This window comes from Varanus komodoensis, unplaced genomic scaffold (assembly GCF_004798865.1).
Source record: "Varanus komodoensis strain SLA01 unplaced genomic scaffold, ASM479886v1 scaffold2, whole genome shotgun sequence".
Lineage (NCBI taxonomy): Eukaryota > Metazoa > Chordata > Lepidosauria > Squamata > Varanidae > Varanus > Varanus komodoensis.
Window position 1 is genome coordinate 52,139,647 of NW_025335568.1, and position 27,069 is coordinate 52,166,715.

Here is a 27,069-nt window from a genome sequence, read left to right on the forward strand (position 1 = left end):
ATCTCTAATATAAAAAATGATAGGCCTTAATATTTAAAGTCCATTCATTCATTCATCTCAGTATGCAGTGCAGACACTAAGAAAATATCAGAAGTGTCACACTTCCAGAGTTTCAGCTGGGACCTCCAGGTTGGATTGGTATAATAAGCAAATATTGATTTTCAGCTTCGCACAAATCAAGACTTATTGATTACAGAAATAAATATATTCCCCCAAAGGTCTATAAATCTTCATGTGTCCTAAATATAAAGTCAATAGTTGGTATGTTCAGTGTTATTACAGACATCACTTTACTTGTCCTCCCAAAATTCTTTTGGCCTTTTTCATAACCTACCCCCCACAACCCCTGGCTGCAAATAACCAGACAAGAAAAAAATGCCAATTAGCTTCCATTTCGTGGATTATTTGCGTCTTCTGCAGGCATGGGCTCTCTTCACTGTTTGCATGTAGAGCTAAATTGGAAACAGAGTTGTGAGCATGCACATAAGCTCCATCTACAGTGACCTCACATGCCAGACTTCTGTGTATGCCTTCATATGAAGGACCTTAGGCAGGTTCAGCAGAACATGCTTACAGAGTTTCTGTGATTGTGAACTTTGCCTTAATCAAGGTTTACAGTCAGAGGAACTCTGTAAGCACATTCAGGAGAATGCATTTATATCCCTTTGTGGAAGCCAAGAGCACTGGGGGATGGGGCTTAGGCTTATGCCCACATCTACACTCTCAGTTTCTCTCTGCACCTGAGTAGATGCACAATTTCATACACAGCCCCAGGCATCTTTATGCTACATGGGGTAGGGCACAGCCTTAAAGATTCATGTCCTGCTATAGCACATGGAATCTTGGCTCGCTGAGGCTTACTGCGTACACTGATACATACGTAGGCCCCCAAAACCAAGCAGAGTTTATTCACTAAGCTCTGTCCCATATGCTTTGGACAAAATGTTGCTGTAGTTCTTACAGGGCAATGCCACCTACAGCTTGTTTATGCTTTAGGCAGAAGTCAACTCTTTTTGGTTGGACTTGCTGACCAAGCTAAAATTGTGGCCACCTGCCCTAGGGAAAGGCCAGGTGGTGGGGTAAGAGCGGGCCTCAGAACACTGCTTCCACATGGTGTACCAACTGCCTTCATGTACCAGCAGCTAACAAACATTTAATCTGGTCTTTCCCAATAGAAAGGATGGGAGGGACAGGGAGCATGAACTGATGGGCACTGCTACTGAAATGCATGTGGTGCATTTCTAGGCATTGTTGTCCACAGCTTCACCCTCCACCTGCCTTTGTTTTTCTGGAACAGGAAAGGTCTGTGGCAGGAAACAGTAATTAAGACTACTGAGTGTATAGCACATTAGGTGTTGTCACAGTGCTCAGAAAGGGGGTAAAAAGCCATCAGTGCATAGAGAACATGCTTTTCACTGGTTTGGCAATTCCTTAGAATCAGATTCAACTGACTCTTTCCCTTGAACTTCTCTTGCCCAACCCTCACCAAAGAAATTGCATCATTTTTAGTTGTCAACACCACAAAGAAACCCCACAAGACCACAAAGAAAACTTGAAGTATGGTGCAGCAGTGCACCCTAAAGGACCAAAACCATTTTCATGCATTGTAAAAGGTTAGATAAATAAAAAGACTTCAAATATATTGTGATTTGTGATCCATTAATAGGATCTGCAGTCACTGTATTTGTCTAAAACACTCTGCCGGGACACACATTTATCTAATGTACTTTTTATATTCTCCCATTCCCAAAACATCTATTAAAAAGCTAATCATAATTACAAAGTCAGCTAGGGATAGGCTTAGAATTCACAGAGTGGTGAGGCAAGTACTTCAGGAGCCAACCTGTGGGCATGAAATACTTAACCGATGGACATACTGATCATGGGCACTCTCACGAAATGGCTCCCATGTGAGTGTGCTGTGGCCACTTGCACATCAAGAAATGCAACACCAAAAAAGAGGTCAAAAGGAAACACAGGTTTGCATTAAATTTGCATATTATAATTTCCCCCTTTCTTTCCAGAGGGGGGAAAAAACACCTCACCATAATGGCAAAGATCGTGACTAGGAAATCCATGTGTCTGCTCACTCTACTGTTCAGATGCTAACTGCTGATGGGCAACTTCAAGGCCCCTGACTTACCCCTTCTTTGGACTGTTTATCTTTAAATTAGAATTGCAATAGAAAACTATTTACATTAACAGTTAATGCCTCCAAATAGAGGATCGTCCTCTGAGAGCCTTAGAAATAGAGGACTGTTTTCTGTAAAGTAGGGCACATAACAAGCCTAAGCGGCTGTGACTTGTCACAAAACAAAAAACAAACTGGTCAGGCTAAAATAAAGAAATGATGACTAGAATATTCATATTAATTCTAATTCTTCAAAATTAGGAAAGACAGAGAGCCCCATGAGTGCCAAGAGAGGAAGTCTATTAGCACCAAACTAAGAAGTCCATGTTTAGCATCGTGGCCAGCAAGCAACCACCCTGGAAATTTCACATTTCCAGATCCAAACACACTTAGCTTCTTTAAAGGTTTTTCTGTTGGTTTCTTTCTCCCAGGGTTTCTCCCATAATATATTGAGCAGCCACAGTCACCCGAGATGTGAAACCACCTAACCTTGAAATAATCAACTTGCTATTTCAACCAGACTTATGAAGTACGTGGCTGTTCCTGTTGCTTGAACACGGGATGATCACCATTCCCATCACCCAGGGCACCAGTACCAAAACTTTACCCAATTCTATCTATATTCTGCCTCATTAAGTCAAGAGAAACAAGTTAGCATCATGACCCAAGGCATAGCAAGCTGTCTTGTTTACAATGCAGTGGCATCAAGAAACAATATAGCTCCTTATCGTAACTGTGCTGGTTTACATCACCTGGAGACACCTACTTCTCCCACTAATAGAGCAGATGCACCTCATAAAAATGTGGTGAGGATGCCTTCTATGAACAAAATTTGATGTCTCTCTTTTTTTTTTTTTTTTTTTCACGTCCTTTGAAGGATATGAGTAAATCCTGTGCAAAGGCTGGACATGGGCACCCCATTAAGGGCCTCCTAGAATTGTTTCTCCTCTTCACCATGGCAACCTGCTCCTTATTTTGGCCATGACAACAGTGCTGGTAAGAATAAGGGGCAGAAAATGACCTACTTTTTTTCTGCCTGTGAAGCAGGCAGATTGTAACAATGAGAAGAAAGAGGATAAGGAACAACCACAGTAGCTGCAGACCACAGGGCAGAGGGTGGGCTCACTGAGAATGGGGGGCTACTGTGTCCTACCGAAAGAAGGTCTCTCAACTCTGTAGTCAGCACTGATTCCATGCAATTCTCATGGCTCTCAATGACACTAGCTCCTAGGTCAACGCATAGCATTACAGTCCATAAACAAATACATACATCAGATAGTGTCCCAATTTGTTCCACAGGCCAGTAACTGTTAAGCTTCTTCAGGGAACAAACTCAATGAGTGGATGAATCTGAAAAGCTGGCCTCCTTGACAGAGCTGAATGAGGGGAAAGATTCATATTAGGAACACATATCCTAAGATACAATTCGATTAGAGCTTCAAAACAGCTTTGGAAAGTGTTATTGAGATGCCTCTAGTAGTGCCAACAGAGTACATTAAAAAGAAGCTTACAGCGCTATAAACGTCCTTTGAACTCTTCTCCTGCAGAGAAGGAAAAGCACTCTACAGCCAAATGCATGAGACAGAAGCAGCTTGTGCCAAGCAAATAGCTGTGGAGAACTTTGTACCACAACAGACACAAGAGATGACAACAGCACAGCTGGCAAGGAGCTGCCTCCTATACCAGTGTTCAATCTGCTGATAAGGGGCAGCTACACTTACATTATAGAGAGAATGCAAACTGTGTTTATCACACTGTAAGCCACTGTGTAACATATATCTGTCTTCTCACTAAACTTGGGTTTTCTGTGTGCCTTTTCCTCTATCTCTATTTTTGGCCTCTTGAAACTAGCCTTGACAAAAAAAAGATGAGAGTAGTTTGGTTGTATTTTTAAAGCTGCTCTTCTTTCAAATTACACGTCCAATACCTTCAGACCTTTGCTTTAGTGTTGGAAGAGAGGGGAAAACGGACTCTGATCAAAAGCAAAACATGGATAAAAAATAGTATGCAAATATTTTGATATCATGGTTCAGAGCCTTGTGTATAAAAATGTAGTCTTCTTCCTTTTTTCTTTTTATTATTATTATAACATTTTTCTTTTTAATGCCCACATTTAAGCCTGTGAGTGTGGTTCTGGTGATGTTATGGACACTAGGCAATTGCCATACTAAAAGCCCTCTATGATATAGTTACAATGCAACTAGATCAACTTTTAGTGTCATACTGAATGGCAGAAATGAGTTGCTCCTGGTTTTGCCTAAAGCAAGCTGAAAACCTGCAGAAGCAGTCTGATCCAAGGCAGCAGAGCATAATGGAGTTTGGCACTGTGTTTCTATCTTAGGTAATCTGGGGTGCAATGAACCTCAAATGCAGACATTGCTCACCAGATTCCCTTGAAAGGCTTGGATTTGTCCCAAAATGTGAGGATTATTTTATCACTCTTAGATGCTGAAAAATATTCCACTTATCTCTGGGATATAGATTGTCCCAAAGGTTAGAAACATGGCTTCTAGCAGCATTAACCATCTGGATTTCAGTTTTTTTGAGATCTGCTGAGTCACAAATAGACTGCAGCACAGAAAGATAGGCTTATTGTTAATTTTCTCCTTGATCTTTCCTCCATACGTAGGATGAAAATGGAATGTTATTCTTACATCTTTATACTTTTACTATAACCTGATTAAATGTCCCAAGTACCTTTCAAGTTACTTCAAAAATTTGATTTTTTTCCCATTCCTGATCTTTGTACAATGTTAATAAGTCCTGAGGTTACTCCATGGTAACCTGAAGTCCTGGTCTACATGCACCATAGAATAAACAGGGATGGGAAACTCTGGGGAGTCCCACGGCCAATCTGGCCCCTAATATCTTGCCCTATTTTACCACTGATAATTCTTAAGAAAGCCTCAGTTGGCTATGTTTTGGAAAGGAATTTCTCATTAAGCATGTTGAATTATATTTTATATTTCCAGTTTTCAACTGCCAGATGCAAAATATTATTCCACTTCCTTCTTATTATCTGACATTTTTTTAAAAAAGAAGCCAATAACAGCAGCCAACAGACTCCTTTGTTAACATTTCATTAGTATGTAGATGAATGCACAGACGCTAAATACCTTCAAGAGAAAAACACTGGAAGCTTTAAGGCTGAATTCACAAATTCTCAGCTTATCTTCTGGGTTATTAGACAACAAATTGAAAACACCAGCCATAGTATTTCACATCCAATCTGTGTCAAGATAATTAAGCTTCAATATATATTTGACAACAATAACATTTAGCATTTGTACAGTGCTTGACTGTGTACAAAGCAATGCACATACATTTTATTCTGTAATTCTTGCAAGAACACTGTGAGGCAAATATATTCATTATTACCCTATACTGAGAAGGTTGAAGGCCACACTTGTCAAGAGTAGGTCTCTTCCCACCTCTTTTCCACTCCAGCTGGCTCAAAAGAAACTTTGGGAGCACAGTAAACTCAACGGATTACAAAGCAGTATCTCAACAAGCTCTCAATGTGAACCAGAACCATAGCAGAGACCCAGAATCTAAATAAAATCACCAACAATTTGCTGCCCTTTCAGGACACCCAAAGTCAGCTGCCTTAGACTGCCACCTTACTCTATCTAATGGTAGAGCTGAACCTGTCCATTCTTCCACCTGAAATTACCCATGAACTTCTCATTTGATGGGGTTTTTTAAATTCTTTTTGGCACCAGACTAAAACCTTTTTGTTTCCCCAGTGTTTTAAGACTAGATTGTTTTAATATGGGTTTTTATCATTGACTGGAAAATTTTGATTAGGATGCTGTGTTTTAATCTATTTTGCCTTATTGTTAAACCGTCCTGAGACCATGGTAAGGGACGGTCTTAAAAGTTTTAAATGAATGAATAAAAAAATTCAGTAAGTATTCTAAGATTCTGGAACTTCTTTACAAGGGAAGTTGGATCTGATGAATCTCGGCAATGCTGACTTGCTGTACTACATGAGCAAGAACAAGATTTCCCTTCCAGCACTAGATCAACCTTTATTGTATCACTCACCCAGATGGGTAAATTATTTCGCTTAAGTAAAAAACTGTATTCTTTGCATGTAGAGAAGTTGTTCCAATTTCACAGTCTTAAAGATATTTACCCACGAAAGGATTTTTAAGCTGCACTTCTCCTTGCTGAACCTTTGCAAGTGTAAACTGATATTACTACTATCTTATAAGCTTATCGCAAAGGTATCCCATTCACACTGGTGAAGATATGAATGGTTTGCCAATTTGATGCAATTCAGCTTAAACAGATGCAAGCAGCAGCTGGCTGTATTTCCAAGATTGCCCTCTGTTCTGAAAAAGCTCCTAATCTACCCTAGAATAATTGAATGTTGACACAAAGAGCAAAGTTATTGCCTTTAAAACACTTTTAGTGTGCAGATTTGTCACATCATCATGATGCACACTGCCACATGAGATACCAAGAAATGTCTGCCAAACCCAGCATTATTAAGCACAATACAAAAACTGCACAAATAAAGTGATGTGGAATAACAGATCCACATGCCACCTCTGCAGTTGGTAGCTATATATTATTACATATAGAGCAGGAGCACCTGGCTGTATATTTCATGTTTCTTGAGGATCTAATATAGGACTTCATCTCCAATCCTAGATTCAGAATATCTGCACCCAGGAGGATTTTTTATACTTGGGAAGTAGTTAAGTAGTTCTGCATCAAATAAAACCAACTGGCATATCCCTTTAATGTCAGCACCAACTCAGACACACCATTTCAGCATTGCTTCTGCTGTTCTATGTCTGTGGAAAAATCCATGGTGCTTACCACCACTTTATGGCTCATTATTTCTAACACAAAAACATTATATTATCGTGTCTTATATTTAAAAGATCAAACCACTACACAGCAGCACTCCCTTGCCATGAGGCAGCATCCTATCTTTCACTGGCTGCATGCCACTTCCTCTTGTGCCAGCAGTATAAGAAGAACCAGTGCTTCCCTGGAAGCAAGTGGAAATGCTTTTGTCCAGATCAAGTCAGGCCAAGGAAGCTCAGCTCTGTAAGTTCTGCTGACCTTCTCCATTACACAAATGAGCGTTTGCACCCTTCCCTGCTAGTCAACAGGCCGCATAGGGTATTACTCATTATATTGAATAGTGCTGCTTCCCTCAGAGCATGTCCACATTCAAATTATGACTGTGACATTTCCAGCATGGTATTCTTGTCTTCCACAAGGTTTCACATGAAATCAGTCACTGCTCTCACCATAAACAAACCCTCTAGGTTCTACCAGGTTATCTTTGAACACTTATTTTAGGCAAAAGCTCTGGTTTTAATATATGTAACTATACATCTCCAAAGCAAACAAACAAAAATTACAAATTAAACAGATCTGGACCATTGTAACCAGCATCTCAGTTGTGCTGCAAATTCAAGAGACTGATTTTTCCTAACAGCATACTCTAGCTGCACTACTTAGATATTAGTGCTAATTAATCATTTCTCTTTTTCTTACAAATTTAGGAAGGCCACTCTTCTTCATAATACTGCTTCAAGGAGGTCTCTTACATCTCAAAAGGTCCCAGAACATACGGATGGACAAAAGAATTTTCTCAGATTCGTTCTTCTTTCTGACATTGCTTCCTTTTGCAGGGAAAATAGTCCTGAAGGTCAACATATGGCCAGATAGTCTGTGGTCGAGAAGTTTAAAGAAGGTGGCCCGCTGCCTCAACTTCTATCTTTTACACCAGACAACGGTCTGTTTGTTTGTTTGCAAGCATTTTAGAATGTGTGATTTGGGGGGCTGGGTTTTTGGTTTTATCTGTGCTTGTGGTGTTAAAGTTTAATGCTGCCGGTAGCTGTTAAATTGATGGATTCACTGCACTGGTAGAAGTTAGCAGACTGTTTAAACTTAATTTTATTACATTCCATAGCACAACATCTCCCCCATTTCAAAAATACTACTACAAAAATACTATAGAAGACTGGTGCTCAAGACAAAGAAGATCAAATCTTCAGTATAGAGAACAAGTTGCACAACTATTTGGATACTCTGTGGAAGAGGTATACCATTGTTTTTATTTTTTAAACTTTTTTTGCAGGAAAGTTTATATTAGGGAATTTATTTGCCAAAAAGAAAAAGAACTATTAAGGGAAATTACAGAGTAAAACGAGCATATCAGAAACAATGCAAATCAGAATGCATAAAAATTTTCACGCAAACTTTTTAAAATGTTCCAAAATGGATTTAAGTGGATGAAACAATGCTGGAAGTATGAGAAATAGAGTGAACCAAAACTGACAGATTTATCCATTTTTATACTATATTTCCACAGCTGCAATACTGTAGTTGCCCTTGTTTTAGAAAGTCTTCCTTCTCCCCTATACTTAAGAATCAAAAGAAAAATGGTTTTCCTTATATCAATTGCTTATGTTTAATTAGAAAATGTTAACCTGATTGAAATACTTTTATGAACCAACACCTATTTCCAAATAGACCTGCATCATATGAACATGCATTTCATTTCAAATCACCTGCTCAAAATTAATTTTAGTTATTGAGATACTGGTTGCATTAAATGAAGCATCAGTAACCTATTTCACATCACTTCTCTCTCTTTACTGGGGCCAGAACTGCAGAATTATCAGCAGCACAGCGCAGGATATTTTAGTCCCTTGCTTTAAAATAACAAGGATGAATGTATTCCATTGCTTAGAGATTTTGTGTCATTTAAACATGAAATATGTCAGCCACTAGACCTTATTTCACTGACTGAACTGTATGGTTTGAACATTAATCAGAATTTACAAGAAAAAAACCTATTTCTTATTCTTAACTGAGATGGAATTAAAAAACACTTATATCATATTGTCACAGTTGCTAGCAAAAGCATTAAAAACAGCAAACCTCACTTTCTGGGCAGTTCTGTTGGCTTGATTAAAGTTGTCCAAATACCAGAAAAAGGCATTTTATACATGCACGGCTTCCCTATCTGTTAGGAAGTCGTGCAGTTTGTTGGAGATTATGCAGAATGGCTGGACAATGTACATCTCCCTCTTTATGAACTGATTACATGCTCATTAGCCCTAACCTATAGAACAATTCAAATATAAGAAGAGTCTCACAGCAGATGCATCCCTCACAGCATTTCTGTTTGCAGTCTCACCTGTTGTCCTCATTCTTCTGATTTGGTACACACACATTGAGAATGCACATAGCAAGAAGACATGTGAAAAGCACCTCTCAGTTTTGGAACATTAGTATAAATAAATGTGGCTTTTGAGGCAACTACACTGTTGTGACATCTACAACATCATGGCACTTACATTTTTTGCCGAGTGAAGACTTATTTGCCTAGGCATCTTATTTATTCATTAAAACATTTATACTCCATCTATACCAAAATAGGTATCAAGACAGCTCACAACAGTAACAGCACAGTTAAAATACAATGTAAAATATGTAATAAAATTCCCATCTTAAAAATGCCATCAAACCTTAAAATACTGGGAGAATAAAAATACTGGTGCTAAAAAGAATAAAGTTTTGGCCCCAGGAGCAGTCTCTGGGGAGCAGTTTCCACAGCTGGGGAGCTACTGCAGAAAAAAACCCTTCTCCAGGTAGCTGCTCTTCTAACCTTCTTCAAAGAGGGCTCCCAAAGAAGGCTCTCAGTAGAGGCTCTTAAGGCTCAGGCAGGTGTATAAGGAAGGAGAGCATCTTTTAGTTTCTGATGTTTATTGTAAAACTGTTACAGACCAATCTTATTGCTCCCTAGACAGCAGACAAGGGCAATAGGGCATCTCAGATTCCCAGGCCTGAGGTCAGAAAAGGAGTTCCAATCTTGAAGCAGAGGATCTGCAGTCAGATCCTGCCCAGCCATTCTTGAAGCTGGTAAGGAATGCCAGCTGCTCCACTGAAATTGAAGAACTGACCTCAGAGAAGGGCAAAGGGAGTGTTCAGGGGTGAGCAGGATGACAAGACACCAGGGCCACCATGATACAAGGTGTTTTCTCCCTGTCCTAGACGGCCAAGTAGGACTTTGCAGAGTGGCACTTGCAGGGAGGCAGAAATCACCTGCACCATTTCCACCTGCTTGAGAGCTTATGAGCACTGAGAATGCAACCCGTAGTATTTCACCCTAACAGTATATTAAAACTTTGTACTGCTGCTAGGTTTTATTTGGATATATTTTTATTTCATACTGTAGTTCTAAACTTTTATCATTTCTATTTGTATTTTACTGTGTTGTATTTTAAAGTTTTAATTAATGTACACCACCCAGAAAGCTCTGGTTATTGGGCTGTACAGAAGTGCAATAAATACTGAATATATTAAAAATGTTTCACAAGTGAGTGTAATCAAAATACAATAACCTGTCTTGTCATTCTCTAAAGCAGAGGATAAAAACTCAAATGAGTTGGAGGGCTGCCAGCCAAGCAGATGCTGATTTTAAAAGGCAAGGAACTTAATAATATGAGTTTAGCTTCTGAAATTGTTCCATATGTGTTAACCTTCTTCATCTTTCCTGCCCAAATCCACTCCCTCTATCAGTGAATTCTGATGAATAATGACAAGGGCAAAATAGGACCAACTGGAAGAAAAAGAGGGAAGAATCCGCATGCTCAAAGGAAACCTCGCTCTACAAATCACAAACTATTCTTTTTAAAGCCTAAAGAGACAGCTCCTAAAAGAGGGAGTGGGGGGAGAAATTCCACAACACAAGACTAAACATGTTGAATGATGAGTGTCAGTTGGAAAAGAAACATAGAAAGTTTGATGGGGATAACCTGCTTGGAGATACCGACTGGCTGAAACCCTGAACAGAAGCACTCCTGAGAGGAAGAAGGTACATTACAGTACTTTGGTGTAAGTCTCACTTACTTAAGAAATACAAATAACCTAGACACAAAAATACAGAAAGAGACCAACCTAAGGTCCAGTAGCTTACTGCTTCCAGATGTGCAGGGCTGCTGTAGATGGCATGCATATACATAAAATGAATCATGGCCTCTGCCAGCCACCACCAAATCAAAATACGAAGGGCACCCAAGATGAAATCACAGAGTTTAGACTTCAAACAGAAGGATTCTTCTTTATTCATCTGCATTAGGAATACATACATAAAAATTAATACTGTATAGAAATGATGTGATCCACTATATGCAGTCACTTGACAGTAAGCCCAATCAGACTATTGAACAAGGATTATCTATCATTTGGTAGGGCAAATTTTGTTGGTTCAATTTTTTGATATTGACCTATTTTATTGTACACATATGGAATAGAATATGCTATTATACATGGAAAGTCCTTAAAACTTAACAATACAATAATATAATAAGAAAAAGAGAGCAGCACTTAGACTGGTCATATGTAGTACCCACACATGTGGTATTTTGCTGCCACTTCAGATCTGCTGTGGACACATTGCAGATTCCATACTGTACAGACTTTCTTACATAGGATGCTTTCCTTTGGATGAATTCTGTCACATCAGCAATGCTCCCGATATACTACAGAGCCTAAAAAAATAAGTACTTTGAGGTAAACCAATTTCAGCTGAATTTACCTCTAATCACAAGCCACTTTCTCATCATGTGGAGCACCAGCTGAAGGAATGCCATTTTACATGAACACCAGATTCCTACAGAAAATTCAACTGGCAGTTCAGACACTGAAGAGGCTCCTAGTTCAGATATTCATCTAACAATAGCAATTCCTCACTTTAAATGAAATGTTTTTAATTTTTATATGCTCATTTTTCACTCACAGTCACTCTGCAGAATGGTTGTATATCTTTAAGGGTCACTAACTCACCAACATGTTTCACTTCTTAAACGTTAAACTGTTGTAAGATTATCTATCATAATTTCCTTCAGGAGTTTTAGGATCTTGTATAAATACCTGCAATCAGGTTTTGCAGATTGTTGTCTGCTCTCCCTTCCAGAGAAACAAACACACATAATCTGCAAGAATTTATGAAATTTTACTGGTACATATTTTTGCCATACTTTTCTGAGGTCAGTGTAAAAGTAATCATCACACACAAAAAGCATGCTATACCACAGAGTCTGAAGAGAAGACAGAGATGTATAAAATATTGTGCATGTGTGTGTTTTAAAAGAGCATAAACATCATTCCTCTTTTATGCAAATTTCCTAGTTTTGTATGACCAAAGCTGTGTACAATTCCAGAAAGTTTTTAAAATGGTCCACAAGTTCTTGCAATTCTGGAAAAACAGTCCTCTGGATTCACAGAAATCTACTGTCATTTTGAGATGCTGTGCATTTCCCCAAGGTCTCTAATTATCACACTTCATGCATTATGATGATCTTGCATAGCAGCTTATGTTTCTGTTTGCATAGGTATAGCAACAATAAAATCAGACATTTTTAAACCTAAAATCCAGCTTAGTAGAAGTTATTAAAATGCATTTTTATGCTTTCATTACTCTTCATTTTCATTCCTCTCTCAAAAGTCTACTCACATCTTGATTAGCAAACTTGTGTGAACATGTTTAATCATTCAATATAGTCTTTCCATCCATAACAGCCAATAGAACTAATTGCAAAAGAGGTATGTTGGATTAAAATATTCTCAACATTCAGCCATTATCAACAGTTAGGATAATTGTTTCTGAAAAAGCTTTTTGTTCTCTGACTTATCAGGAAAAATATAATGAGGTGCAAAATTCAAAGTGAATAAAGGCAATTAACACAAAAGAAATGTATTTATTTTCCTGTACCTTTTACACATAGGAGTTTGAGCAGCAAGTCCAAAGATATTACTTGCATCATTAAGATTGCTATTTGTATTGAAATATTAAATTGATGCCTATGTAGGAAAATATATAGCAAACCAAATAATAGAAGAAAATATTTGAATGAGTAATCCACTTGGGGACTTATTAATGCTTTCTACAGTTCAATGTGAAGACTTCAAATAGCAACAAATAAAACAGCATTTTCACACAAGATGGTATCCTGTACCACAAAACTGTTTGAGATGGACTGGCATGCTGTGATGTGAACGCATTCATATTCTGCTTGGAATGCACAGACAGAATGGGCAGAGCCAATCTGTGATGAAGGAGTGTTGCACTCTGCATGGACTCTGTGCTTCTAGCCATTCTTTTTTAACCAGAGTCCAAGGAACAACTAAAGCTGGAGTCCTAGGGCTAGATTTAGACTTGGTTATACTTACAGTAGAGTCAAGGAAATAAATGGAGCAAGTCATGATAAACTTAAATTCCATTATTTCAACAAATTTATGCTATACATTATGAAGTCTGGATTAAACCCTACACCCACTTACCTGGGAATAAACTCCAATGAATCCAGTGAACAAACTCAGGTTATTTGTATGCGCATTACAACACTGTCTACTCTAATGTCTACTCTAATGTAAATCCCATTGAACTTCAGTCACCCAATAAAGCAAACAAAGATTTCCAAACTGATACACTTTTAATGTGACCGTCTCTTTCTGGGGCACTGGGAGGGTGCCAAGCATCATGCTAAACCAAAGTTCAGCTCAGTGGCAGCAACCACTGCGAGTTTTTGGCTTATACACTCAACTCTCTTCTGCTAGAATGGTCCAGAGGTGTTCAAAAGCTTTTCACATCAACTTTTGCTTAACCATAGCTCGTTTCAAGTTGACATGTTTCAAACAACCAATAATTAACATTAATGGAAACAAATTCTGGTTGAAGAAATTCAAGTTTAGAAATAGCACATATAATTTAAATAGAAATACAATATGGGTCTCCATAGCAGGGAAATATAATGAGCCTGCCACTGTGCCTTTGCGGTTTGATGTTTGAGTGTGTCTTTGCTGCTCTCTCTCCTTATGGTTCTTTGCCTTTAAACCTGGCTTTGACTTGGGAGTTCATCAAACAAAGGCCATCTTCAAACAGAGGACTGTCCTGCATAAACTAGGCTACTTGGACACCCCACGGCTAAGAGTGACTTCTATTAACTTCTTAGGGTATCAAAAGACTGCAAAATGCTACTCATCTGAACACTTTCAAGTGAAAAGTGCTTTAAAACTAAAAGCTAACATTTCCTCCCCCTCCCCTGTATGATAGAGTAAAGATGTTCTGTAATTTATCCACTTTCTAGTAAGTGACCTAACTTTACATGTGGTGTATAATCTCTCTCTATCTCTCTCTCTCCCCCCACAGATTCACAAAAGGTACACACTCTTTTGAGAAGGTATGACAGGTAAATCATATATGGAATTGCCACAAGGTACCAAATACCACCCAGTGATTTACTTCTACAACACAATTTCAGCCAAATTCTCAAAGTATTCAAATTGCATTTTCAGACACTATAATTTCCAAGATATTCATGGGTGCTTTTGATTTGCCGCCACGTCTAAAATTGCCTTTAGATCACAAAGAGCAAGTCACTAATGCTGCTGGGTAACACCAGCTTTGCCAAAGTCTATGCCTTGCCCAAATAAAGCAAATTACAAGCACCCGCTAGCTAAACATGGACCCTCATCATACACATATACGCCATGGTGCCAGCAGGATATCCAGTCTTTGAACTTCGATATTAGTTATTTGTTTCATTTGTATCCTGGTTCTCTTAAAACATATATACTCCATTTCTCTGAAAGGCCAACTATCTTTATCTCAACTGAACTAGAATATTGGTAGTCATAACAAGGCTGTTCATTGCATTGTTTCAGTAAATTTGGGGTTTGGGAGAAGGCTGCCCTACCCCGAAACAGAACAGTAATATGGCTGGGATAGGATTACATGAAATTATTTGGAGAGGAGGAGACAAGGCAGCATATTTAGGTTACCTTATTTACTATAGAGTGATGTGCAGGGGTGGGCTTTCTGTCCCCTACCCCTTGTCCAGGGAGGGGATGCAAGAACCCATGTTGCCCAGAAAGCCAACATCGCTTAGAGCTCTATTGGTTGGCCTGTACCAGTGGCTGGCTGGTAACTATAATTTCTCTGGATTAGCTGGCAAATTGGGAGGAAGGCAAGTCATTACAGTGCTATAATTAAGTCACTTCATGGCTTGGACTGAATTGTTTTATGTGGGTGTGGATATAGACAGCTCTGATTGGTTATAAAGCACAGAAGTAACCTTTATATTCTCCCCTCACTGTTGTTCCATGTTTTAAAAATGCTTCTATTCTTGGTATGTTAGAGAAATATAAATGAAAGAAACATCTGATCTTGTGCTATTTTGCATTTTAAACTCAATTTACTGAGAGTTATTATTTAATGACTACATGGAAATAAAACCAAATTTTCTTCTGCTTTCCTGATACCAAAGACATCTACTTGGGATGAAAAACCTACTATATTTTTAACTAAAAAGAATAACATGAGCATCGGTAAGCAAGTACATGCTATGTCAGCTGTTTACTGATTATAAAATTGCAACTACTAAGAGGAAAGGTAAGCAATGTCAGGCTGGGTAGACCCTTTCAGGACCTGCCCTGCTGTAAGGCACAGGTGGCAGAATATAGGGGGCAGTCCCTAACCATTCTCTTTCTTGAGCATCTCCTAATCTAGCCTGATAACCTCAAGTTTGTTAGAGGATGCTCTCCTGCTGCCAGCATTGAGGTAAGATTATTGACAATGTCCTTCCATCAGGCAGCAAATTATCTTGGGTCCTTTCATACCCACGCTGGTCCAGGTGCTGATGCAGGTGTGGCCTGCCATTACTCCACCATATGGATGGTTGTTCAGGGGACATAGGCCCTGGGATTCAGCCCCAGTTGTATCGCTGCATGACAACTCAGAGCAGAGCTAACAAGACCAATATCCTAACAATAGCTAACAGGTCAGAACCGAAATCACTTCCTTAGCCTCTGCCCAAAGCAAATTCTTCCTCTCCCAACTGCACACAGGTAATTCTAGTAAGGTATACTAGAATTAAGGAGGGGTTAGAATCTCCAGTTTATTTTCTGATGAGAGGATATTAAAATTCACAAATGTATTCATAAACAGAGCAAAATGAGATTTTAAATAACTGAATGCAGAAGAAAGCAAAATTGGCACATTTGTTCAAAACTGACAGGAGTCTTTGAGCAAAGGGTTCTTAAATGCCCAGAACTAAATCCTTCTGTATTTAGCCATATTTGTGGTGCTGAATTAGGATTGCCATCTCTTTTCTGACAGGTTTCTCATTTCTACCTGCTATAGGCAGGCACAACATGGTACTGAACTTGGTTTGTCCACATAGGTGGAAATGCTATTGACTCATCTTTTATTATGATCATTTTATTCTCACTTTTCACAGTTATCAAAGCAGTGAACATAAAAACATACCAAAGTTTTGATAAACAGGAATGAAGTTTTAAATAATACATGGAATAAAGTAAAACTGACGGATTTGTCCATTAGTTCATTAGGAGGGTGAGTACCCAGAGGAGGGCTTTCTCTGCGGTGGCGTCCCATCTATGGAATGCGCTCCCCAGAGAGGTCCGCCTGGCGCCGTCGTTATTTGTTTTTCAGCACCAGGCTAAGACCTTTTTATTTAAAACTTATTTTAATTGTTAAATTATTGGAATTAATAGGATTTTAAATTTTTAGCTGAGAATGCACCGGGGGTTTTTAAACAATTTTTTTTGAATTGTTATATTGTTATTATTTATGCATTTATGTATCCTTTGTGAGCCGCCCTGAGGCTTTGTTGCGATGGGTGAGGCATAGAAATGTTTAAATAAATAAAGGCCTGCCTGGTTCGCCTGGGTCCTAAGGAAGATCCGATGCCACCCTCAAAGGCCCACTGTGACGACTTTGCCAGGCATTTCAGGGAGAAAATCGCTCAGATTCGTCACGAGCTGGACTCCACTAATGAATCAGAGGTCTCTGAGGAGTCGCCAACGCCACCGTCTGGTCCAAAATTATTGGAGGAATTTCAATTATTGCGGCCTGATGATGTGGACAAGGTGCTTGGAAGAGTACGTCCCACCACTTGCCTATTGGATCCTTGCCCGTCTTGGTTAATAAATAACTCCAAGCACGGGATTGGGACCTGGATTTTGGAAGTGGTTAACGCTTCTCTGAGGGAGGGTCGAGTGCCTGCCCCTTTAAAGGAGGCGGTAATACGACCGGTCCTGAAGAAAGCGTCACTGGATCCAGAGATGGCCACTAACTATAGACCTGTGGCCAACATCCGGTTTCTGGGCAAGGTGTTGGAGCGAGTGGTGGTGGGACAACTCCAAGCACTCTTGGATGAAACTGATTATCTGGATCCTTTTCAGTCCGGCTTCAGACCCGGGTACAGTACTGAATCTGCCTTGGTCGCCCTGTACGACGACCTGTGCAGGGAGAAGGACAGGGGGAGTACATCCCTGTTGGTTCTTCTGGACCTCTCGGCGGCTTTCGATACCATCGACCATGGTATCCTTCTGGATAGACTTGCGGGATTGGGGGTTGGAGGCACTGCTTTGCAGTGGTTCCGCTCCTATCTCGACGGTCGATTCCAGAAGGTAGTGCTGGGCGACCATGTCTCTACGTCATGGCAGCTATGCCATGGGGTACCACAGGGCTCCATTCTATCCCCTCTGCTATTTAACATCTATATGAAACCGCTGGGAGAGGTCATCAGGAGGTGTGGGCTGCGGAATCATCAATATGCTGATGATACCCAGCTTTATTTATTTATTTATTTATTTATTTTATTTATTAAAACATTTTTATGCCGCCCCATTCGCCGAAGCCTTTACCTCTCATTCTCCACTAATCCAGGTGAGGCAGTGGCTGTACTGAACCGGTGCTTGGCCGAGGTAAGGGAATGGATGAGGGCCAATAAACTGAAACTCAACCCAGACAAGACGGAGGTCCTGTTGGTTGGCGGATCGGGTTTCGGAGAGGGTGGATTTGACCTGGTCCTGAATGGTGCAACACTCCCTCTTAGGGATAAGGTCCGCAGCTTAGGAGTACTCCTCGACCCGGAACTTTCTTTGGAAGCTCAGGTGACAGCGGTAGCGAGGAACGCCTTCCTTCAGCTTCGGCTGATTAATCAGCTGCACCCCTACCTGGAGTACGACTGCCTGGCGACGGTGACACACGCGCTGGTGACTTCCCGCCTAGACTTCTGTAACGCGCTTTACGTGGGGCTTCCCCTGAAGACAGTCCGAACACTTCAATTGGTGCAAAATAGAGCTGCCAGGTTGCTGACGGGGACGGGGCGTTATGCTCACATGACTCCAGTCCTCCATCAGCTTCACTGGCTTCCCATTGAAGCCCGGGCCCAATTCAAGGTGTTGATTATGACCTACAAAGCCCTAAACGGCTTGGGTCCTGGCTACCTGAACGAGCGCTTACGTCCGTATATGCCCGACCGCCCTTTGAGATCTGCGGGAGAGTCCCTTCTCCGGGAACACTCCATGAAAGAAATTAGGAGAGTAAGTACCCGGAAGAGGGCTTTCTCTGCGGTGGCGCCCAACCTATGGAATTCACTCCCCAAAGAGGTCCGCCTGGCACAGTCGTTAATGGTTTTTCGGCGCCAGGTAAAGACCTTTTTATTTAAACATCATTTCAATTGTTAAAACATATGATCTGGCCTGGGCAACTTCTTCTTCCTTCTCTTTCTCCTCCTATATTTTTATTTTATACTGATAATTTTAATTTTGTATTTGTAAATCAATGTATTTTTTGTATTTTTATATTTAATGGTAATTTATTATGTACTATTGTATTTCAATGTATTTTATCATGTTGTAAGCCGCCCCGAGGTTTCGGCAAGGGGCGGCATAGAAATGTTATAACAATAATAATAATAATAATAATAATAATAATAATAATAATAATAATAAATAAATAGTCAGCACTACCATGGATTGTGCTTAAGGCTAACCAGTTTCTCTGCTGAATCAAGATTCTTACCAACTTTCAAACTTAGGTTAAGAATTCAACTTAAGCAGGAAATGCTGTTAAAGTATGATTCGATATAAAATCTTGGTGTGTTGCTCAGGAACCAGTTTTAGGCCTGCCTGTCCAGGCTAAAAAGAACAAGTGCATTAAGTCACTACATATATAACAGTGTCAATATCTGAACTTTGCCTTGCAATGAGAAACAGGCCATGGAATTACTGCACATGCTTCCTGAAGTAGCAAAAGACCACTTAATCTGCGGAACAATAATTTACAGAATGATTGTACGGCACTAGTCAGTGTCTAGACAGACATAAGATTGCTTGGATCCCCAACTACAATGCTGGAATATTGCTCTGTCCTTAGAGCTGGGGATCAAGGCTCCCATCCCTCAGCCTGGTTCAAGCTGGCATGAAAAGAAATAATGAAATCATTTAAGACTTTTGCAGGATTTCAGGGTGACCATTACCTACACATTCCTGCTGCCCTACATGCAAAGTCCATAATCCTGTGAGTTCAAAGGGCAATAGACATCCCAGTTGGATTGTACCCTTACACAAATATTCCTAACTCTTGGGCCAACAAATTAAGTTTTTCTCCTGTAGAAGATTCTATACTATGTCTATGGCATGTATTTTTTTAGGATTTAAGAAAATGATTTATTTTAGATAAACTGTATCAGTTCAACTGTCAATTTTTTGTGATACGTTTTAACCACTGTATCAGTAAATTCTCATCATCAGCAAGAATCCATAACAACCTTTTAAACCAGTGCAATTTACTGAAAATCTGCCATTAAGTCTCCTAAGTGCACAAAATAAATCCTCCTACAACATGCACATTCATAACACATAATTAACTAAAAATAATCAGTCAGATCATATTTGCTCACTTCCTTCATGCTTGACTAAGTCCCACTGATTGTTGACAATAATTTGGGTCCAAAGTTCCCATAAGAAGAACTCTACTCATGGGACACTTCCATAGAAGTAGTAGAGGATATTTTGCTGATTCCTTTGTCCCCGCAGTCTTCTGAAAATCTGTCCCTAAGGGGTTGGTGGGCAGCACTACACTTCTATGTGGGAGGTAATACAGGAGATCGCTAGGGAAAAAAGGAATAATCTCTGTTCCCATTCCTCCAAGGAAAGCCTTTGCTTGACCACAACTTCTTCCACAAAGAGAAGGTGCCCTTCCATTTATAGGATATTTTTTGATCCAAACCAAGACATTTCACTTCTTTTCTCAACACACTGAGCCACTAGAATGCAGTGGTTCTGCAGCTGCTTTGCTGGGCATGATCCCTCTTTTGGCCCAAAGAACAAATTCCATTTTAGAGAAGCTCTCACAGGCTGCATTCCTGCAGTGGGGGGACCAAAGAAAAAAGAGACCATAAATGCCAGCATATTTTAAAGTAAAGTTCTTGCTGCCAGTGACTGCAATTTAGAAGAAGCATTTCAACCTTTTAGAGTGGCAGCGGGACTGTCAAGAAAGTTGGAAACTGCTGAACAGTAAGTGGCCTGGGACAGGGGTTGGGCTAATGGGAAGGGAGCATTACAATCTGGGGAATCCCAGCAGGCTAGGTTGGCCTTTGGGCCCAAAGATCCACACCCATGGAGTATCCTTTTCTGACTTTCTGAAACAAATGACCTATTTGTGGAGCTACAAAAAATAAGTGAAGAAGAGAAAAATATTTGGACACGCCTTAACAATTTGTTAAGGGAAAGGGAATGAGGAAACACCTTGTTCAGTTAAATTTCAATTTCTTTATTTTACTTTTCCCTTTTATCCTTGCTCCGTTGCTGAGAAATGATTACACAGATGATTGGCTTATTCTCCACAAAGAATGGAAGATTACTTAATAACTCTTATTACATCTTTCACTGAGCTTGCCGGATGCTTTCACTATCCTATTCTGAGTCATCTTAATGACATCTCACTAGCAGCGAGTACTTTGAAGAAACTACAGTTCTTCAAAGTGCTGCGAGGGGGGTAGATGGAAATTTCTCAGCTACTGCCAATTCAGTTCTGATGCATGCCAATCAGACTTCAATAGGCATGGTGACACATCTGCTTCCTGTTCTGCACCCAATAATGAAATAAAATATTCATATCAGCCAAGACATTCAGAGACACAAAGTGGTTAAATTTAATGGTGCCTGGGTAGCAACTGTATTTAAGCAACTCTGAAAATCTTTATTGCAGGATATTATTTCCTTTCCTCTTCATGGAATGCTAGATATTCATGTTCATCTACCATTAGCATTTCCTAATTTTCAACAATGCTTTGCATGTGCATTTTTCACTCGCAGTCATCCTGTATCATGTACTGTATATGTTTGAGACCATATAAACCATTTTCTTGAATATTTTTCTCTTGTTAAAGGTTAACTTATGCTAAGACTGCTGATCGTGATTCCTTTTAGAGATGTCAGGAACTTGTATAATCGGGTTTTGCAGATTGTTAGGTTTCTTCTCTCTGTTGTCAGCATGCAGAATGAGGTGGATAATTTTTACCCTACCTCCCTCCCAGAAAAATACATAGAGGGTATCTAAGTGGCCTATCCAGGAAGAAAGCTGTACAGCAGGAGGCACTGATCGCACGACAGCAGCATCAGGCAGAGAGTCGTATATCTGTCTCATGCACACTTTCCCTGTCAGGAGCTCTTGGACACGGCTCCATATGATGACCATGTAACTGCAACTCTCCATGAATAACCTTCCATTATCTCCACTGAGAGAGCGTAAAGCTAATGGGCAGCTCTCAAAGAAATTCAAAAATCAAATCAAATCTGGCCTGGCTCCACCCGCCCAGGCTCACCTATCCTGAGCTACGAGGAGTAGAAAGGACTTCCTTGTTTGAGCAACAACGCCTGCCTGAGCCCTAGCATCTCCTATTAGTTCTGACTCCTGGCTTGTTCTCCAGTCCCGTTTCAGGTTTGCTCCCTTTGCTCCTAGATTCAATTCCTTGTCCAACCCTGCCACTCACCTTTCCTACTTTGTTTTCTGAACTGGTGCTTCTAGAAGAACTTATGTAATAAAGAAAGGGTGCCCCTCCAACCCATCTGAAGCTCCCCCTTTCCCGTTGACTTTGCTGTGTAGGTGGCAAAACCTACAGCAATACTGCAAGGGGACAAGCAGAGCACACACTTTGCTGACAAGCAGAATTTTGTTCTCTGCATGTCCTGTTTTGACATGCAGTTGACAGGAGTGGAACAGGAGGGGCCAGAACACGAGGGAGATTGGCATTGTTCTTCTAAAGTAATTCATTATGTATTTATTTTTTTATTTATTTGGAGTTGTGGGTTTTGTTCCATCAGAACTCCTCTCGGAATACTGTGCTGGTCATTGGTCCCACTTTCAGGAAATTCACTGCCTATTCAGGATCCTACAGGACCAAGGAATTTCCAGCATCATTACAATCATATCCATCAGCATTATGCTGTTACTACTGTGATGCCTTTATGTCTTTTAATTGTTAAATCGGTTGATTTATTTAGTGGTTTTAAATTATGGCCAAGAAACTCCAAATTTTTAATGTTATTCCATGCTTTATTTATTTTCTTTGTAAGCCGCCCCGAGGCTTCTGCCATGGGTGCGGCATAGAAATGTTATAAATAAATAAATAAATAAATAAAGTCAAATCTATACACTCCTTTACGTGTGCATAAAAGTATCAATGAGGGCTCCATGATGACTGATGGTCGACTGCAAAGAACAGTACAAATGCCATAATGGGGCATAAATGGGGTTGCACTCCTTCCGAGGGTCAGGGTTCGCAGCTTAGGAGTGCTCCTCGACCCTGAGCTGTCTCTAGAAGCTCAGGTGACAGCAGTGGCGAGAAGCGCCTTCCTTCAGCTTCGGCTGATCCATCAGCTGCATCCCTTCCTGGAGAACGACTGCCTGGCGACAGTGACACACGCGTTGGTAACTTCCCGATTAGATTTCTGTAACGCGCTCTACATGGGGCTACCCTTGAAGACGGTCCGGATAATTCAGTTGGTGCAGAATAGAGCTGCCAGGCTGCTGACGGGGACTGGGCGTTGTTCTCATATAACCCCAGTTCTCCGTCAGCTCCACTGGCTCCCGATTGAAGTCCGGGCCCAATTCAAGGTGTTGGTTATGACCTATAAAGCCCTCAACGTCTTGGGACCTGGATATCTAAAGGAACGCTTGCGTCCATATATGCCCTCCCGCCCCTTGAGATCAGCAACAGATGCCCTTCTCTGGGAACCCTCTGTGAATGATATCAGGAGGGTGAGTACCCGGAGGAGGGCTTTCTCTGCGGTGGCGCCCCATCTATGGAATGTGCTCCCCAGAGAGGTCCGCCTGGCGCCGTCGTTATTTGTTTTTTGGAGCCAGGCTAAGACCTTTTTATTTAAAACTTATTTTAATTGTTAATTTATTGGTATTTATAGGATTTTAAATCTTTTAAGCCAAGATGCACCAGGTTTTAATATTTTTGTTGTATAATTGTTATATTTGTATATTTTGTTTTAGTTGTGAGCCGCCCGAGGCTTTGTTGCGATGGGGGCAGCATAAAAATGTTTTAAATAAATAAATAATGCAATATGCCCCAACAAGTACACAAAATATTCTGAGTTCATGTGCAAATTTAAAAATTGTTGAGTAAATGTGTTACATGGTTCAGGACCAGTGGGTGTTAGACTAGATGTTTTAAGAAGGACTGAAGTAGCATTAAAGTCTGAAGCCAAGAAAATCCTCTTAGACAGTTAATCTTTGAGCAGTAAACAACAAACTTCAACAAACTGGCCTGCTGCAAATGGAACAATGTTGTGTTTTTTGGTCAATTTTTGCACTGCAATGATGGGCAATTAAATACAAGGTGGCTGAATATGCCAGACAACGTTTTCTTTCTTTTTCATGTTACTTTTTCTTGGTTTTTTCCCTCTTCTATTTATAAAAGTAAAAATAATATTTTATTTAAAAAGACAGACAACTATAAATAAAAGTTTTCTTTCAGTTCTATATATAAAAAGAAGCATTCAGTTTTGCACAGTTTTTGTGAAGAATATGCATTGCCTTATTTGCAGCTTGGACATTTCAGGATCGGGAGAGAAATGTGAAATCCTCCATTACCTGTTGAGCTGCTTCAACTGAATATGCATATTTAAAATCTGTCTTACCATGAAAACCACCCCAAGAGATCATTGTACCTCTTAACATCCCACAGAAAATATCTGTTCTTTGCTTCTCAAAGTAATGTAAATGACCATCCTATTACCACTGCACGATTTTCCAGTCTCCCGTCGCTCACTCCTATTTTTCCCTATTACTTTCCATTAGCTTGTCTCTTCCAGCCTCTTGGAAGCAGCAAGCTGACCTAGAGCTTTCTGCCCAAACTACAGGCCGGTTCACACCATCATGGGAAGAACTAAAGATTGCTTATTTCCCCTTTTGCTCATGCCAGCACATGCCAGCTGCACACCCAGATTAGCATAATTAGCCCCACAGCAGCCCATGTAAATGGATTCTCTGTCTCCTTTTGACAAGTAAAAGGCTAATATTATAACACTTAGAAAGGCAAACAGTCACCTAATGGGCTGAGAACTTAATGGTGCTTCCAGTTTTTGAATAGATTATCTTTAGGCATAATCTACAAGTGAACACATATATGGATATTCTGTTGAACTCTGCTGACGTTGATGCATAACTTTGTGCAATAACAGTAGCATATCTTTCATCATCTTCTTCCCTTTCATTTCATTTCATTTTTATACTGTCCAATAGCCAAAGCTCTTTCATTTCTATACTAAATATACATATCAAAACTGATAATCTGACGTACCACAAAAACTGTCCCAAGAGTTCATTGCACCTCTTAACATCCCACAGATAATGTTGTTTTTTGCTTCTCAAAGCAATGGGTTATGGGTGGCTTGTTTACCACAGTAACAAGCCACTCTTGCTATGTTCACAGGACACAAACTGGCAAGAGTAATTATACAAATCCAACAGGCATGTACACATAGGAATGTGGGTGGCAGGGAGCCACTATGGCTTAATTCTCCTTCTGTGATCATGCAAGCTGCAACTGCATTGTAGATCCCTCCATTTCCTGAAATTTGGGGGGAAATAACCTAGTAAGGCCGTGCATAGGGATTCTGTCTCAAAATACATTTGGAAATATTTATTAGGACAGATAATTCAGCTGTTTTGCAGTGCTCTATCAATCATAGTTTGGTCTACAAAACTGTACTATTTAAGAATGCAGAAATTAAGTGGTAGACCACATGCCTGGCATGAGGAGAGTCCCAGGTTCTATAGCAAAATCTCATATCAAAGGCACAGACAGCTGAGCTGAGAAAGAATTCTACCTGAGCTCTAAGGATGCCCTCACCACTGTTGGGCTAGATCAGGGATGGGAAACATAATGTTGTGGGATGCAACCCAGCATCTCTTACCAATGGCTATGCTACTTAGAGCTGATGGGTGCTGCAGTCCAAAAGCATCTGAAAATCTACGTGTACCCCAACTTTGGGTTCCACACAATGTGTAACAGAACATTGCAATGGCATTGTACATCCAGCATTTTTCAAATTTCTTTGACACTTCATCATAACCATTTTTCACCCAGGAAAATCTTACAGCAGCATCTCTAAATGAAACATGTCTGGGGAAATATAGTTCGGTAAAATCTTGCAGCAAACTTTTTGTGAGTAAGGCACAAAATTTCATTATTCATTCAGTGGCCTTGTTCAGTCATGTGTCAGTGTACTGAACCAAGGGATGTACAAGCCTGTTTCCCATGCATGCCACTCCTCTCCTACTTTTGTAGCATGCTGCAAATAGAACATGAAATCTCTTGACAGTGACTACCTGCTGTCAAGCCAGTTAGCTGCCATCCTGTATCTGTGCACTTGATTATATTCACGCATGCATGCATAAATGCAGAATTTTCCTGTTGTCCTTGCTGAATTTCCTTTTTCTTAGAATGGAAAATTGGGCTGATCATTATAACTTAGAAACAGAGAAACAGAGCGAGTCAGAAGGGGCCTCCTGGGCCATCCAGTCTGACCTCCGGCACCAGCCAGCTACACTCACGACATGCCCACCATGTGGACGTCCAGCCTATCCTTGAACACCCGCACCGATGGGGCCTCAACGACCTCTCATGGAAGCCCATTCCACACCCTCGGGGTCCTGACTGTCAGGAAGTGCTTCCTGGCATCCAAATGGAACCTTGGCTCCCTGAGCTTTGCTCCGTTGGAGCGCGTCCCGCCTTCCACTGCAGGGGAGAACAGGTCTCTACCCATCTCCGTGTGACATCCCCTCACATACCTGTAACTTCTTCCATAGTTGCTCCTGCATTGGTTCATGTCCATCTAAAGGTCACTTGGTTCTGTGGATAATGCATGTAACGACTACACAAGAGAGCAATGTAAAACCCAATAGGCTAGGCAATATGCTATGCCACATATTGTGACTGAGGAACCATGTGCCCAAAAGTCTGCAAAAGTGATGGCAACCAAGCAGGTCAGGTTATTATAAGGAGACTTTAGAATCAGTAGCTATGAGCAATGCAGAAATCATTAGCAGACCAAGATCAAAACATCTGAGAAGTGCTATTACCTGTTGATAAAATTCATCAAAGGTGATAATGGGTCCATTGTGGATAACAGGATAATAGAAGGTATACGCCAACATCCAAAGGAATGAGTGATGTATCGTCTCAGCAGGCTTCCGCCAGCAGTGTTCTAAACTGAAGCTTGTATAGTAGAGGCAGCGGACAGTCAGGGTGAAAAGAAGCAAGTAATACTCACTTTCACTGGCATACCAGCTCCTCTGTAAAATAAAACCAGTAGAAAATGATGTGAAATTTCACCTATACAGGAATGAAGAGAAGATGTAAATATGTTTTTAACTTTTGTTAAATTTGTGTGTGTGTTAAACTTTTGTTAACCACCCAAAGAACCTTGGCTATTGGGCAGTATAAAAATAAAACAGATACATGAAAAGAACATTTATTGCATAGGATTTACTATCATAGCACACTACTATAAGCTAATGATTCTTCACATACTTGTGAAAAAAATTAATAGTCTGCATAAAATAAACACTT

General features: G+C 40.2%; 1 protein-coding gene across 1 annotated transcript in view; it reads right to left on the reverse strand.

The window, feature by feature from the left end:
- HHAT (hedgehog acyltransferase) overlaps window positions 1–27,069 on the reverse strand; it is a 184,654-nt gene that overhangs the window by 131,032 nt on the left and 26,553 nt on the right. Inside the window, exons 7-8 of the mRNA XM_044429127.1 lie at window positions 26,580–26,792; window positions 11,066–11,237 (exon numbers count right to left, since the gene is read on the reverse strand). Coding sequence (XP_044285062.1) covers window positions 11,066–11,237; window positions 26,580–26,792 — 385 coding nt within the window. The remainder of the gene's footprint in view (window positions 1–11,065; window positions 11,238–26,579; window positions 26,793–27,069) is intronic.